At 41.0% G+C, this 16,223-nt stretch overlaps 1 protein-coding gene and 1 pseudogene across 1 annotated transcript; one reads left to right on the top strand and one right to left on the bottom strand.

Moving 5' to 3' along the window:
* Positions 1-1,179: 1,179 nt before the first annotated feature.
* LOC148132683 (vomeronasal type-2 receptor 26-like) lies at positions 1,180-1,980 on the top strand (the record flags this gene model as incomplete). Its single annotated transcript, XM_087954639.1, has 1 exon — positions 1,180-1,980. A coding segment is annotated over one exon (801 nt), but the record flags the coding sequence as incomplete, so codon positions are not given.
* Positions 1,981-5,512: 3,532 nt separating this feature from the next.
* Positions 5,513-15,405, bottom strand: LOC148132682 (vomeronasal type-2 receptor 26-like; annotated as a pseudogene).
* Positions 15,406-16,223: the final 818 nt, after the last annotated feature.

The raw sequence follows: 16,223 nt of genomic DNA, 5'->3' as shown, positions 1-16,223 counted from the left end.
TGAAATTTGGGATAATTGGTATAAATGAACAATGGAAATAAGGATAAAGGAGATAAGATTATGGATAAATGTATATTAATGTATATAAAGGTATACAAATGTAGATATTTACATGAGATTGGTTTGTATAATAATGATGACACAGTACTATTTAAATTAAGATCAATATGTGTAAAAGGTGAAAAAGAAAAATGAAATTATTGTATAAAAAAAAAAGAAAGAAACTTGAGGAATTGTCTTAGGTCCATCTCCCGGAAAGATTATTGCAATGCATTGTCTATGCAGATTCTCAATCATCCAAGTCATGGTTGTCCCAAAAGGTGCTTTTTTCCAAAAGGCAACTGGTCTTTCTGGTTTTCTTTTCTTTGAAAATGTTTCACTTCTCATCCAAGGAGCTTATTTGGTTCTAAGCGAAACGTCTTCAAGGGAAAAAAAAACCCAAGAAAGTCTAGCTGCCTTTTGAAAAACATGGGACATGGATCCCCTTGAGGATCAATCAATCAGAATAGAGCTGGAAGGGATCTTGGAGGTCTTCTAGTCCAGCCTCTTGCTCAAGCAGGGGACCCTATATCATTGTTCTATATCATATAGACCAATGCAGGGGACCCGATACCATTAGATCACTGAGAAGAGGTTGCTGGTCCACAATGAGGTGGTGTGGACAATTACGGGTCTACCTCATGACAAATATAATTAGTCATTCTTGATTATTTGCAGGACTAGGTTTCCCTGCCAGCAAACTAGATTCCAAAAGTTAGCATCTTCTGTGTCCAGTATATGGACAGAAATGCCATGTGAAGGACTCAGGAAGTGTGTCCAGAAAGAGTAACTGATTTATTATTTCCCTTTAATAATGTAGGTTCCTATGAAGATTCTGCATATCACACAGGAAATCATTAATGTCCTAGGACTTTCTCCAATTTAATAAACAATTAGAAAGATTATTTTTTAAAGAAAATGATTTTCCTTTTATGATCTTTCTGTGGAGATGGTAAGATGGTAAGAAATCCATCTTGTCTCCAGAATGTGTTTCTTTGAAGGTGAAAGGATAATATGTTAATTTAATATTGCTTTTTGGTTTTCTCAGATACAGAAAAATGCACCAAGTGTCTGGATGATAAATATCCAAATGAGGACAGAATCCAATGTATCCCCAAGTTTATAACCTTCCTGTCCTATGAAGAACATTTGGGCAACATCCTGGTATCATTTGCTCTATTCTTTTCCCTAACCACAGGCTTTGTCTTACTCGTATTCATTAAATACCGGGAAACTCCCCTTGTCAAAGCCAACAACCGGGACCTCTCTTACATCCTCCTGGTCTCCCTCCTGCTTTGTTTCTTGTCTTCTTTCCTGTTTATTGGTCAACCAAGGAAAGCCACCTGCCTTCTCCGACAAACAGTCTTCAGCATCATCTTCTCAGTTGCCGTTTCTTCTCTCTTGGCCAAAACCATCACGGTGGTGCTGGCTTTCCTGGCCACAAAACCAGGAAGCCGAGCGAAGAGATGGTTGGGGAAGAGCTTGGCCAACGCCATCATCCTTTCTTGTTCTGGTGTCCAAATTCTCATCTGCTCCATATGGCTGGGAGTTTCTCCCCCCTTCCCTGACTCTGACCTCCACTCCCAGCCTGGAGAGATCATCCTGCAATGCAACGAAGGGGCTGTTGTCATGTTCTACATCACCCTCAGCTACATGGGCTTCCTGACTGCCATCTGCTTCACGGTGGCTTTCCTGGCCAGGAATCTGCCTGGGGCCTTCAACGAAGCCAAGCTGATCACCTTCAGCATGCTGGTCTTCTGCAGTGTCTGGGTGACTTTTGTGCCCACCTACCTGAGCACCAAAGGGAAATTCATGGTGGCTGTGCAGGTCTTCTCCATCTTGGCCTCCAGCGCTGGTCTGCTTGGTTGGGTCTTCATCCCCAAGTGCTACATTATTATTCTGAGGCCAGACCTGAACACAAAGAAGCAACTAACGACCTGAAGAAATGTAGCTATGTGAGTCAGAAGTATTTTGACTCTAAAATATTCCAGCAGGCCAAACCTAAAAAATGGTGCAAAATCATACATATAAAAATACTATAGATGATGTGAGCACAAATATCCATGAATATCAATCCTCACGTTACTTTCCCATCCATCTGCTCTTAGTATCTCTCAAGTTATTGCCTGAATAAAAAGAAACACAATCAGTTGTGTTGCAGTAACAGTTTTGATAAAGTGTACTGAGAAGTGAGGAGTTCAGGGTCCCAAAAGCAGACCTTCCTTCTATGCTTCCATAATTCCCCTTCCCAAAAGAGAAATCAAAGACCCATCCCTTGTGTCCATCAGTCCATCACATGGCCAATCAAATCTTCATTCCAACTGGGAATATCCCCCTAGTCATTCCCCTCCAGGTGCAGGGCAACATGTCCTTGGATTTCTGAGAAAGAAGGTTGTTGTGTCTAATCTTCTACCCCACTATGAAATCCCCCATCCCCAATTCCCAGGCACTGAAGATGGCAACCTCAAAGTTTCCAAGTAAAAGATGGCTCCCAAAGCTGATGACAGGCTTTAACCTCTCACTCTTCTGGAAACAAAGTTTGAAAAGACCTAATGCCATGCAGAAGAGCCAGACAATGTAGAGCCAAATTTTGCAACCAGCCTTTCCCATGTACCCACAAGGAAAGCCAATTTGATAGATGACTGAGGTTCGTTCTGTAGCTCCTTGTGTCCGATCCTTTACATCTTGCACACTGCTTTTACTTGCAATGAATTGTCAATAAGGTTGAAGCAACACAAACCAGAAAATTCCTCACAGCCCTGGGCCATTTTGAATAGCATTAAGTCAAAGGCCTGCCTGTTTTGCAAGACTGCTGTTCTTATTCCTGCTTTTCATTTAGGAGAGCTTTACCAAGCCTTATTTATATATTTTGTAACTATTAAAGCCAGGTGTTTTTTTATATCAAGGCAGGCAGGGGCTGCAAAGGCCGGGAGTGCTCCGATAATGGAAATAGCTGCTAGGGAGCTCTGTGTGGTACCAGCTTCTGTATACTTCTTTGAGCTTATGATAAATGTAGTTTTGGACAACTGGTGTTGCATGAAATGAGCTAAAATGCCCAAATGAACAAGGACCTCCTGCAGAATCTATTGGAAAATATGAAAAGGCACCATTTCCACTCAACAAATACAATCTCTCAAGTAAATACAGATGGGGGTTGCACATAATAAAGTTCTACTATCTCTATGTCATTTTCAATTGTTGGTTGGGTTGAGAGAGAGTGACTGGCCCCAAGTCAACCAACTGTCTTTCATGGCTAAAACGTGATGAACTCAGGGTCTCCTGCCACGTAGCATGGTGCCTTAACCACTAGGCCAAACTGGCTGTCTCCAACTTTGTTTTTTGTTTAATTAATTAATTAATTAATTCTATGTTATTATTATTATACACAAAAATGACAGTATACACAGCAAACGAGATAACCATGCTGGGTTTCGTATCACAAATCACTAGTCGAACACTTCCCAAGTGTTTAGGACTGCGTGATGTATGTTGTTGCTATTATTATTATTATTATTGCTGTTGTTGTTGTTATTCACAAAAAATGACAATGTACACAGCAAACGAGATAACCATGCTGGGTTTCGTATCACAAATCACTAGTCCCCTGAAGATCATGCCATTCACATCTCTCCCTTATTCTCTCCTCCCTGCGTGCCCTAGGATGGATAGGGGATGGGCCTGGGTCCTCCTCTGATTTCCCAACCTCCTCCACAACCTCCGGAGCCACATTTCCACTCCCTGCCGGCTGTTCCTCCACTCCTTCAGAGTCAGACTCCAACAGGGCATGACAGTAGCTAAGGTTTTGCCCTACTTTCTGACAGCTGTTGGATGAGGAGTTTTAATCCTACCAAAATCAAGCAGCTGTGGATGGTTGGTCCTCTTGGTACTGGGACATTCCCTATTTCATCTTGTGTGTCATTACACTGTATCTGTGCAATCTGGGGATCTTCCTGGACTCTCAGTTCCTGCTCAAGGAGCAGATTATACCCATGGCCAGGAAGGCCTTTGGAAAGTTTCAGTTTGTTAAACAGCATCATCCTGAATTATGGAGAGTCTAAATTTTCATGAGAGCCACAGAGAGGACAAAAGCAAAAGCCTTGGCAAGAGTGGATGAAGGGAATCTGCCATTATTGGGTTTGGACCCAGTAGTGGAACTGGACCAGCATGAATTCATCCTTGAGAGAAGGGTTATTCTTCCACCTCTGTGTGGTTCACCACTTCCACAACAACAACAATCCTGTATCCTACCATATTGAACAATTTTCATCCAGTATCCAATCTCTCTTTTTAAAAAGAAGGTTGTGGAGAAAGTGGTCACCCAGAACCTTGAAAGAGCCCTGGATGAAGCAATCTGTCTAGGCACCATTTAGTCAGGATTCAGGCCTGGGTATGGGTTGGAAAATGCATTGGTTGTGATTTTAGTTGAGGTTTGGAAAGAAAGGGATAAGAATGGTGCATCCATCTTGGTTCAACTTGACCTCGGAGTGGTCTTCAATATCATTGACCATGGTATCCTTCTCTAATGGGCCATGGAGTGGGAGTGGGTGGCACTGCATTCTGCTGTTTCTTTTCATCTCTATGGGATAGATAACAATCAGTGTTGACTGGGAGAGAGAGAGATGCCACCCTTGGCTGCTGTTTGGTTGGTAATCATCCTGGTTGCTTTTCTCTGCCCTCTTTCAAGAGTCTCAACAACTTTTTAATAGTGTGGTGACCAAACCTGGATGCAGGACTCTAGGTGTGGTCTTACTAAGGCTTTATAGAGTGGTATTAGTACCTCCCTTGATCTCGATTGTCCCCCTTCAGAACCCGTAGGAGGGAAAAGTCCTTCCAATAAATGTCTATGAGGATTCTCAATCATCCAGATCGTGGTTGTCCCAAAGGTGCTTTTCAGAAGGCAGTTGGACTTTTTGGTTTTTCTTTGAAGACATTTTGCTTCTCATCCAAGAAGCTTCTTCAGCTCTGGCTGCATAGTGAGGAATGGAAAGATTTGAACGGAAGTGGATGGTGGGGAATGAAATCCTTCTATTTCCCACCATCCAGTCAGAGCTGAAGAAGCTTCTTGGATGCAAAGTGAAATGTCTTCAAAGAAAAACCTGAAACTCTTGAAAAAGCACTTTTGAGTCCTTCCAGTATTTTCCTTCAGATGGAGCCAATAGTTGGAAAAAAAGAACAGTGAAGAATGAGCAAACAAACAGAAAAACAAAGAAAATTAAAGACTTTGACAGAACAGAAATAGAAAACAGAAACCACAAAGATAAAAAACAGATTGGATTCTGTAGAAAAAGAGAATACCTCCCCCCAATCAAAATAAATTTATCCAAAATTAAAATAAAACTTCCCAATCCCTGTATAAATGGGGGTGTGATGAGGCATTTTAATGGGGTTTTATGTTGTGATTTTTAATGTTGTAATGCAGCCAGAGTGTAAGTCAAGTGGCAATATAACCATGTTTCATAAATAAATAATATAATCAGAGATTCTTGTGCCTCATTATATTCTCTCTACAATTCAGATTAGGCTTAAATAGGATAATATAGCACTTGGGGAAAAAGATGCAGGCCAAGACGACCAGCCCCAGAGGCCAAGATGGAGAAGATCTCCACGGCCACCATGGACTTCCCTTTGGTGCTCAGGTAGGTGGGGAGGAAGGTGATCCAAACACTGCAAAAGACCAGCATGCTGAAAGTAATGAACTTGGCTTCATTAAAGCTGTCAGGCAATTTCCTGGCCAGAAAGGCCACCGTGAAACTGACCAGGGCCAGGAATCCCAGGTAGGCAAGGATAGCATAAAACATCAAAGCTGAGCCTTCATGACATTCCAAGATGGCCTCTCCTACCAAGGAGTGAAAGTCCAAGTTGGGAAATGGGGGAGAGGTTACAAGCCAGGTGGCACAAATAATTGTTTGGATCAGGGGACAGGCTATGACAATGGAGTTGGTCAGAGGTTTTCCTAAGAGTTTCCTTGCCCTGTTCCCTGGTTTTGTAGCCATGAAGGCCAGAACCACCATGACAGTTTTTGCCAAGACAGAGGACACCACAAGGGAAAAGAGAATGCCAAAGGCAGATTGTCGTAAGAGACAGGTGAGCTTCCCAGGTCTTCCAATGAAGAGGAAGGAGCAGAGGAAGCAGAGCAAAAGGGAGACCAGGAGGATGTAGGTGAGATCTCGGTTGTTGGCCTTGACAATTGGTGTGTCATGATGTTTAAGGAAAACCACCAGGACTGAAGATGTGGTCACAGAGAGAAAAAGAGTGAGAGATGTTAATGAGTAGCCCAGGATGTCTTGATAGGAAAGGAAGTGCAGTCTTTTGGCAATGCAGTGGTCCTTGTCCTTGTTGGGATATTGGTCTTCTGGACAGGGATCACAGCGAGCTGCATCTGAAATCAAGAGTCAGTGTGAATTTCATGGTAAAGCAACTCACCCATTCATATTGATGCTGCTGCGAATAGATTAGTCAGAAAAACAGATCCGTTCTATGGCTCAACTTCTCTGCTTTCTTCTTCAAATCCAGCCATTCAATCTTTCTTGCAGGGAAGGGTTAGCAGGTATAGATAAATGGATCTGCTCTGCGTCCAACAGGTCTATGAATTTCCTGGGACATTGAGGGTTGTGATAGAAGAAGCATATCCTTAATGACAATTAAAGCTTAAATCTCACATCCCATTCTTTCATTAACATTGGTAGCTGGTTTTACTGATGTGATGTAAAAGTAGGAATAGAAATTCTAGCACAATATTAATAGCACAATATTAAATTGCTGATTGTCGCTTATTGGATAGCACAGCTTAGATTCATGAATTGAGAGGGTCTGCTGAATATATTGAATCATATAATCATATGTTCCTTCTTGCTTCAAACACTCTACTGTTATACCAGTGCCAAAGAAGACCTGCATCAGGGAACTGAATGATTACAGACCATTTGCTCTTACATCTGTAGTTATGAAAACCTTTGAAAGGCTTGTGCTGTCCCACCTGAAAACCATCATGGATCCACTGTTAGATCCCATGCAGTTTGCATACTGAGCAAATAGATGAACAGATGATGCTGTTAATATGGCTCTGCACTACATCCTACAACACCTTGAATCTCTAAATACCTTAGCAAGGGTCCTCTTTGTAGACTTCAGTTCAGCATTCAATACCATCATTCCAGACATTCTTCTAACTAAACTAAACCAGCTAGCGGTACCTGAACACACTTGTAAGTGGATCATAAACTTCCTAACAGACAGGAAGCAGCAGGTGAAGCTAAGTAGAATGACATCCAATTCCTGTACAATCAGCACAGCCCCCCCCACCCAAGGCTGTGTGCTTTCTCCACTTCTCTTCTCTCTATATACCAATGACTGCATCTCAAATTATCCATCTGTTAAAATACTGAAGTTTGCTGATGACACAACAGTGACTGGTCTCATTTGAGACAACAACGAATCCGCATACAGACAGGAGGTCATACAACTTGCCTCGTGGTGTAATCAGAACAATCTGGAACTGAACACACTCAAAACCATGGAAATGGTGGTAGACTTTAGGTGAAACCTTTCCATACTACCACCTCTAACAATACTAGACAACACAGTATGAACAGTAGAGACCTTCAAATTTCTAGGTTCTACTATATCATATGACCTAAAGTGGACACCTAACATCAAACACATCATCAAAAAAGTACAACAAAAATGTGCTTTCTGCACCAACTCAGAAAGCTCAAATTGCCCAAGGAGCTGCTGATCCAGTTCTACAGAGGAATTATTGAGCTTGCCATCTGCACCTCTATACCTGTCTGGTTTGGTTCTGCAACCCAACAGGACAGACACAGACTCCAGAGAGTAATTAGGACTGCGGAAAAAACAATTACTACCAACCTGCCTTCCATGGAGGACCTGCATACTGCACAAGTCAAAAAGTGGGCTCTGAAAATAGTTACAGACTCCTCACATCCCGGACATAAACTGTTTCAACTCCCACCCTCAAAATAATGCTATAGAGCACTGCACACCAGAACAACAAGACACAAGGACAAATTTTTCCCCAATGCCATCACTCTGCTAAACAAATAATTTCCTCATCACTGTCCAACTATTTTTATTTATTTATTTATTTATTTATTTATTTATTTATTTATTTATTTATTTATTTATTTATTTATTTATTTATTTATTTAATTTGTCAATTGTTTCCAAGATAATAAGTATAAGTGTATACATAGTTGTGAATACATGAAATGGGTACATATAAGAAAAATAAAAGAATAGAGAAACAATAGGACAGGGACGGTAGGCACGTTGGTGCGCTTATGCACGCCCCCCTACAGACCTCTTAGGAAAGGGGTGAGGTCATTTACAAAGTGTGCACTACTGTTACTGTTGATCTTCTAATCACTCCTTATTGCCCACCCCCACTTGTGACTGTATGAATGTAACTTTGTCGCTTGTATCCTTACAATTTATATTGACTGTTTCCTAGTATGATTTGATTGCTTATCGTATCCTATGACTATTATTAAGTGTTGCACCTGGTGATTCTTGACTCTCGACGAAAGTATCTTTTCTTTTACGTACAATGAGAGCATTTGCACCAAGACAAATTCCTTGTGTGTCCAACCACACTTGGCCAATAAAGAATTCTATTCTATTCTATTCTATTCTATTCTGTTCTGTTCCGTTCCGTCCTGTCCTGTCCTGTCCTATCCTATCCTATCCTATCCTATCCTATCCTATCCTATCCTATCCTATCCTATCCTATTCTATTCTATTCTATTCTATCCTATTCTATTCAATTCAACTCTACTCTACCCTACCCTACCCTAATCTACCTTTGACATATACTCTACCTGTCTGATTAGAAATGGTCCCCTCTGGACAAGGGTCACATTGGTAGCAGCAAACCTCCTCACCCTCTGGCACTCTTCGCCTCTCTCCTGCCTGGCACCTCTTTGTGCCACACCTGGCAAAGGGCACCTTCTAAAAGAGGAAAGAGAATTATTTGAGATGGTGTAAATAATAAATACATTTGTCTATTTCTACATTTCTGTTTCCGTCTTTAGAATATCTTCAGAAGAAATGGTTTACCAGGGCCTACCAGAGGGATAAGCTCCAGGGGAGCCAGGCTCGTGCAATCGTGACACATGAATGGGTGCTGGAGATTGGAACTGGGACCCCAAAATGCAAAGGAAGGCTTGTGACATACAAAACAAGGCTTTTCCAAAACAAGAATCATGATGATCCAACTGAATGGGAATTCTTCATGGAAATAATTCTTGGTTGCTTTATGGCATCCTGGGTTTCAAGCAGGAGTTCTTCCCAATCTTATCCCATCTTGGACTTTTCAGAAGTCAAATCTCAAATGTGTTAAACCCCAAAACAGGTTTTTCATCAAATCCCCGAATTTAACTGTTTCCCAGTTAAAAAGGGTGTTATGCATTCCCTGGAGTGAATGAATCCTTTGCTGAATTTACAACTTTTCCTTCCTGCTCACCTTTGTGGCCCAGATGATGGCATCAGAGTTAATGGTAAAAGCTTGTCCCAGGGAAGCCGTGGAATCTATTTGTCCAACTTTCATGGGGACAAAAGATTGATTGGGGAGGAAGAGCCAGTTGAGAAGATCATAACGAGAAGAAAGCAACCCACTTTCTGAGAAGGAGACTTCCTCTCCAGCACTGTTGTTGAACTTGATGTTCCTCAGATAGGGAAGAATCTGAAAGAAAAGACACCTGGGTTAATTGGCTGAATACCTATTTCCTGCATTCTTACTCATGTTTATACTTATACCTATTATCTTGTAAGCGATTGACAAATCAAATAACATAAAAATAAATAAAAATGAATAAATCCTGGTTTCTGTCATAATGTGGTGGCCATTCAGCCTAGGAGATAGGTCTATATCTGAGAAGCTAAATGAGTTCCCTTGATGGAGATCTAAGGAATCAGAAAGAACATCAAATATTCAACTTCATCCCCACATTTTCTTTATCATTGGACATTTATATCATGGCTTCTTCAATTCCAGCATTACAAGAATGATAGCTATACAAATATTCCAAATCAGATTGTATAGTTTTGCTGTGTGATACTTGGCAAGCTACATTTTTAATTTTATTTGGGCCCACATTCTTGTAAATGACAAATGTATTTTAAGAATGATTAAATAATTTTGATGATGTCCTTGGCACTCTCTGAGCATGGTTGTTTTCTTGCAGACATTTCATAATCTAAACTAGGTAGCACTGATAGTGATCTCACTCCCTTCTAGCACTGATGATGCTACCTAGTTGGGTCATGAAATGTTTGCAAGAAAACAACCAGGCTCAAAGAGCACCAAGGACCCCTCATTTCAACCCTGAGTTATAATATTCTCCTTTACTGGTAAATACTTTCTATCATAACATTATACAATTCCACTGACTTTCTCTAGCTGATGGTCAAAGAGAACAAAATGAAGCAGTAGATCTGACCAAGAGGGACCATGTAAGAACATTTCTCTTGCCCTGGTTTTTCACTTCATTGTCCAGAGAGGAATAATTTAGCTTTGATGTTGAAAAGTCTGATGAATTTCAGATCAGGAACTCATGGTTGGACCATGTTGAGTTCTTCTTCTGCATATGCTAAGGTTGACAGAGGCTTAACACAACACACAAAGCAGTACAAGTATCAGCGTACTAAAAAAAATGGTGTGGAGTAACAAACAATTCTAAGCCACAATAATCTAAACCAACATTAAAATAAATTGAGTGTCTTTTTACAAATTGGATTTAAGCTAGTGACTAAGAGAAAATGAGGAGGTTCTACAAAAATTATTTTTAATAATTGCTGTCTTCATCTCTTCTTAGATACATTGATAGCATGTAGATATTTAATGAGTAATTCAAGAAATGCATATATGGAGTTTCCTACCTAAAGATCTGTGGACTAGATAAAAAGTCACTGAGATTACCTGCCATGACTGAATACTTGAGATCTCCTTTCCAAGCCCCATCACGGTTGGTTGTCCTCCAGATCCACGCATTGCATGCAACGAGTGTGCCACAGCATAAACAGCATTGTAGATATTGTAACTTTCACCTTCCATGCTTGTTTCAAAAACATAAGAAGGTAGATTCTGTAAATTCTCCTTTCCTGTACATAGTTTCACCCCCTTTGGAAGGATCCTGCCTGGTTTGCCCATCATGCAGCCAAAGATCCATTCCCAACATAGTGGGAGAAAGATGTCCCCCTGTGGGTTCAAGGGGTCTAAAGACAGGAGGAAATGACTGAATTCTGAGACATCCCCAGTGTGGTGCCCAAAATGCAAAGCCCCATGGAAGGGCTTTACTGTTTTCAAGATGTCTTGATTCCTTAACACACTAAGTTTCCAATGAGAAGTTATGATCCAAACTTTCCAAAATGATGTCTTCCTGAAATGTTCATGGATACTGATTGCCATCTGTACATTTTTAATACTACTGGAGTCTCCAAATAGAACGATCACTTTAGATTTAGACCAAGTCTCCAAAATATGAAATAATTTCAACATTGAAGTAGCAAGAAAATCCGATTTCAATATTTCGGTGAATGCCAAACAGATCTCCTTCTCCTTCAGCATTGGCATCAGAGATGAGATGAAACGTTCTCCATTGACATTTTCAGGGGCCACCAGCCCAACCCAGTTCCACTGGAAATGCAGGAGCAGCTGGACTAAACCCACATACTGGGGAAATTCCTTGGGATTAATCCAGATGAAGGAAGGATAAACGCTTCTGTCTCCCTGAGAGAAGTCAAAGCCAACCCCGAGCTGGAGAAAGTGAGATTCTTGATAGATCAAATTTTAGGGGTCATCATTATGTGGATTATGTCAGACGCCAAGGGAACCATACATCAAATAAATACAGAGACTATACTACACTACATTCTTATGAAGAATAGATTAAGAAGGAATTCCTCCTAGCAAGTGCCACATTTCAAAATGATCTCATCTATCTCGTTTGGCTTCTATAAAACATATCTTGACCCAAAAATATAAATATATGTCCCCCAAAACACCTTTGTTTTCCACCTTTGGCTTCTGGGTGTGCTTCAGTTGTTTTTGTACTCTGTACTGTATCCAATAAAGACCCCTTACCTGTGGTACCTTGAAGATGCTGAAGATGGAGGCCATCTGCCTTGAGGATCTAGGGTTGAGATCTCCGATGACAGAGAGCAGAGGATCCTGCCTGTCACATTTGTAACCTGGAACCATTTGGCCTCGGGTGGAGAACAGGGAGAGGCTGTTTAAGCAAACCTCTGCCTCAGTGTGAAAATTGCCATAGATGTGGAAGCCCAGGGTGATGTTGGAGGGGAGAACTAGATCCTTGTTGACCTCTCTGACTGCAAACACCAAGGCCAGGAACTGCTGGTAGTTCTTGGGTATGAGTCTACAGGGAGAAAACCATTAGGGAAATTTTACACTTGTGTGTGTTGGTGGAGTCGTATCTTTTAAAAAAATGTTCTTTGTAGCAGGAAGTCCCAAATTCCATTGGGTTTGTTTTGTTGTTAAGGCTGTTTCCTGATTAATGGTCTTGACAGAAAGGAGAAAATCCTGTTCATTCGTATCACAGATCATTTTATATCCCTCCATCAGCTTCCTTCTTCACTTTGCTCCAGTGAGGGTAATTCTTCCCAATTGCTCCTCTTCCACCCTAATGAATTAATTTCTTCTTTGATGAGCATAAGACTACAGTAGGGGGTGACAGCATACATTTCCTGAAGGCCCTGATTTAGGAGCAATCCTGATTCAAAGATGGATGTATTTTTTTCCACTCTTCCACACAAGATGTTGACCTCATGTTTGAGTTTTGCATCAGGAGTTTCTGTCCAAATTGATATTGTAATTCAACTTCTTCACAAGGCCAGCAGAGTTTCTAAAATGTTGTCCTTCCTACCTTTTTTGGTGGTTTATTAGCTTCCTAAATTCTGGAAAGATGGAGAATTATAGGCTATTTAATGAATTCAATTCTTTATTGAGATCTGAACTATGGTAGGGCATTGCGAACATCAGTAGAACAAGTATTTCTGAAAAGAGTCCCTGAACACAAAGCAAACCAAATAATTATTTACATCTTTCCCTTTTGGGTGAAACTTACAAAATATTCTCCAGAAGTAGAGATGGGTCTTTTTGAAAGGATTGGAAGTTCAATTTATGTATAGTTCCCAGGGGAAAATTCCCACCAATAATGAAATTACCAGGCCTGTAATAGTATCTCGTAGTCTGTAAAGTGTTTGTCAACACACAACCAGTTTGCATCTTCTTAGCAATAGTTGGAGGCAGGAGCCACAAGAGCAGCAGTAGCAGCAGGAGAGGCAGCCATATCATTTTTCTCACCTTCCCTCCTAGATCAGAAATCAAAAGGGTTTGTTTTTTTTGCAGAAGTTGAACCACAAGGAGGACTAGAAATCTCAGCAGAGTGTTAGCACAAGAGAGATAATCTGTGCCACCTGGATGGCCCCAAGGCAAATTTATATGCAAGCCTGCTTCTTCTTACCTGTGTATGGTCTGTGACCAAAGAGGATGCTAAAACCAGCTGAGTCTCACCAAACCCTGAAGTTGGCTCTTTGCAACACAAGGCAAGGTGACATGTCCTGCCTGCACTGGGAGAATCCAGAGTATCTAATTTAAAGCAGGTTTTGTCTTGGAAGATTTTTTAGTGTAGAAATCCATAGGGGATATATTAGAAATTGCTGTTCTTCTGATAATTGCATGGAAAAGCAATTGTCTTATTTACTGAGCAATAGCTCCTCTTCATACAGCAAGTGGAGAAAAATGAGTTTGGATCTCCTGTTGTGAATCCTCAGATCAGATGCAGTTGAGAGTCAAGGTGAAGTTGGGTACTTGAGTTATGTGAAACTGAGCATGTCCACACAAGATGGAGGTTGGCTTCTTCCCTAATTTGTTTGGATAGTGTAAGACAGGGGTCTTCAAACTTGACAGCTTTAAGGCTTGTGGACTTCCACTCCCAGAATTCCTCCTCCAGTCATGTTAGCTCAGGAATTCTGGGAGTGGAAGTCCACAAGTCTTAAACTTGCCAAGTTTGAAGACCCGTGGTATAAGTTCATGGGCATGGTGGCACTTGACAATCAGTTGTACCCTGGTATGTCTGGGCAATTATGCCAACAGTTGGATGGAATAAATGGTTTATAAATATTAACATAGCTGGTGATGAAATTAGAAACTAACTTCTCCCACAGTACTTAAAAATTGGCAGGAGGATCTCAGACTACTTTAAACTCTACAAGAGGTTTGTGTAATAACTAGCTGAAGCCAACAAAGTTTGTCTTCTGTGTTTGTGTTATGAAGTATGTCTTCAAAATTGTGAACTGGTGTGGGAAGGAAACCTTCACCCATAGTAAACCTTTGGACTGGCTGGGTTAATAGGAAAAGGTGCATGGTGTTATGTGGTGGTTCTCTCCATTATCTGAAGCTCTTTCATTCAGTGTTGACAGGAGGGGAGACATTGAGCCCAAATCCCTAATTTTTAAGATATCTTAATGAGGCCTTCTCATTTCAAGGTAAAGTATCCTGATAATATTCAATTATACACCCAACCATTGAGCAAGGAATGCTGTCAAGGCTTTGTCCCAGTGCCTGAAGTCTGATGGAGAAAGAAACTCAGTTTTAATGCTAGCAAAATCAAGCAGCAGTGGATGATTGGTTCCCCCAGTACTAGGAACTTTCCTTCTTTGATCCTGCATGACATTGCATTCACTTGCTTAGTATTAGTATAGTATAAAAAAATAGTATAAAAAAATTCCTTTGCCATTCTCTTTTCCCTTGCAGTTTCCTCTGTCTTGGCAAAACTGTCATGGTGGTTCTGGCCTTCATGGCCACCAAACCAGGGAACAGGTCAAGGAAACTCTTAGGGAAACCTCTGACCAACTCTATTGTCTTAGGCTGTCCCCTGGTGCAAGCATTTCTTTGTGCCAACTGGCTGGTAACCTCCCCTCCATTTCCCAACTTGGACTATCACTCGTTGATAGGGGAAACCATTTTTTTTGGAAGAGACAAGTGAGCTTTCCGGGTCGACCAATGAAGAGGAAGGAGCAGAGGAAGCAGAGCAGGAGGGAGACCAGGAGGAGGTAGGTGAGATCTTGGTTGTTGGCCTTGATGATCGGTGTGTCATGATGTTTCAGGAAAATTGCCACAACTGCCAATGTGATCATGGAGAGAGAAAGAGTGAGAGACACTAAAGCATATCCCAGGATGTCTTGATAGGCAAGGAAGTGGATCTTCTTGGCAATGCAGTCGTTCTTGTCCTTGTTGGGATATTGGTCTTCTGGACATGGGTCACAATGGGTTGCATCTGAAACCAAGAGTCTTTGTCTAAGTATTTTATGAGCATCCACAGTGAGCATTATCCGTCTCACTAAGGTTTCAGGATTGACTCCCTTCTACAAGGACCAACTCAAATAGAAAGTGGTGGAATGATCCCTGGTCCACTTTATATCCCTGAAAAGGGCAAATCATCCTGGTTCAAAATGAGCCTGGGAGCCAGTTGCTCAGAGATTGTGGTCTATCTTGGTGCAATCACTGGGCACTTACATAGTTATTTTGGCTTTTTGATGGCTTTTTTTAATATAATAAGGTGATTGACCAATCTCTCAGTGAGGAATCCTGCTATTTGTTACTTAATAATATTGTTGTATTATAAGATAATAGGTTAACATACACATGATGACACATTCACATAAATACATAACACACATATGTGTAAACGGAGGTAGAAGATGGAACATCACTGTAGAAGATGGAACATCACCGTAGGGAGTAAATAGCAGGCATTAGTAGATTGATTGACTGATTTCTCTGACAGGCCTATAGCTTTCCTGGGAGATTGATAAACAGCACATTAAAAGCAATACAAAATATGAACAAACAACAACACTGCATCATTCATTCAGGAAAATGATCAGTAGTTGGTTTTCCCACCTGTGTGTCAGAATTCCGGCAGTTGTCCTAATTCACTGTCACCCTTGACCCTGGTTTCCACCCACCCACCCCTCTGGGTGCATCATAATTCATATTCTCCAACAAAACACATTCATAGCCAAGAGTCATCAATCATGTTTTACAATTAGAGATTTGCAGGGCAGAAATCCTGGTAGCTTAGCTATAATCTTTGCAAGATGAAAATGGGATGCACCTTTAGTTCCAAACTGTTGCACTGCTCATT

The sequence above is a fragment of the Notechis scutatus genome, chromosome 1 (assembly GCF_049901735.1).
Source record: "Notechis scutatus isolate UNSWTSFEM ecotype Mainland chromosome 1, rNotScu1.2, whole genome shotgun sequence".
In the NCBI taxonomy this organism is placed as follows: Eukaryota; Metazoa; Chordata; class Lepidosauria; order Squamata; family Elapidae; genus Notechis; species Notechis scutatus.
Note: the sequence above shows the minus strand (reverse complement) of the source record. Positions and strands in the feature narration are given on the sequence as shown.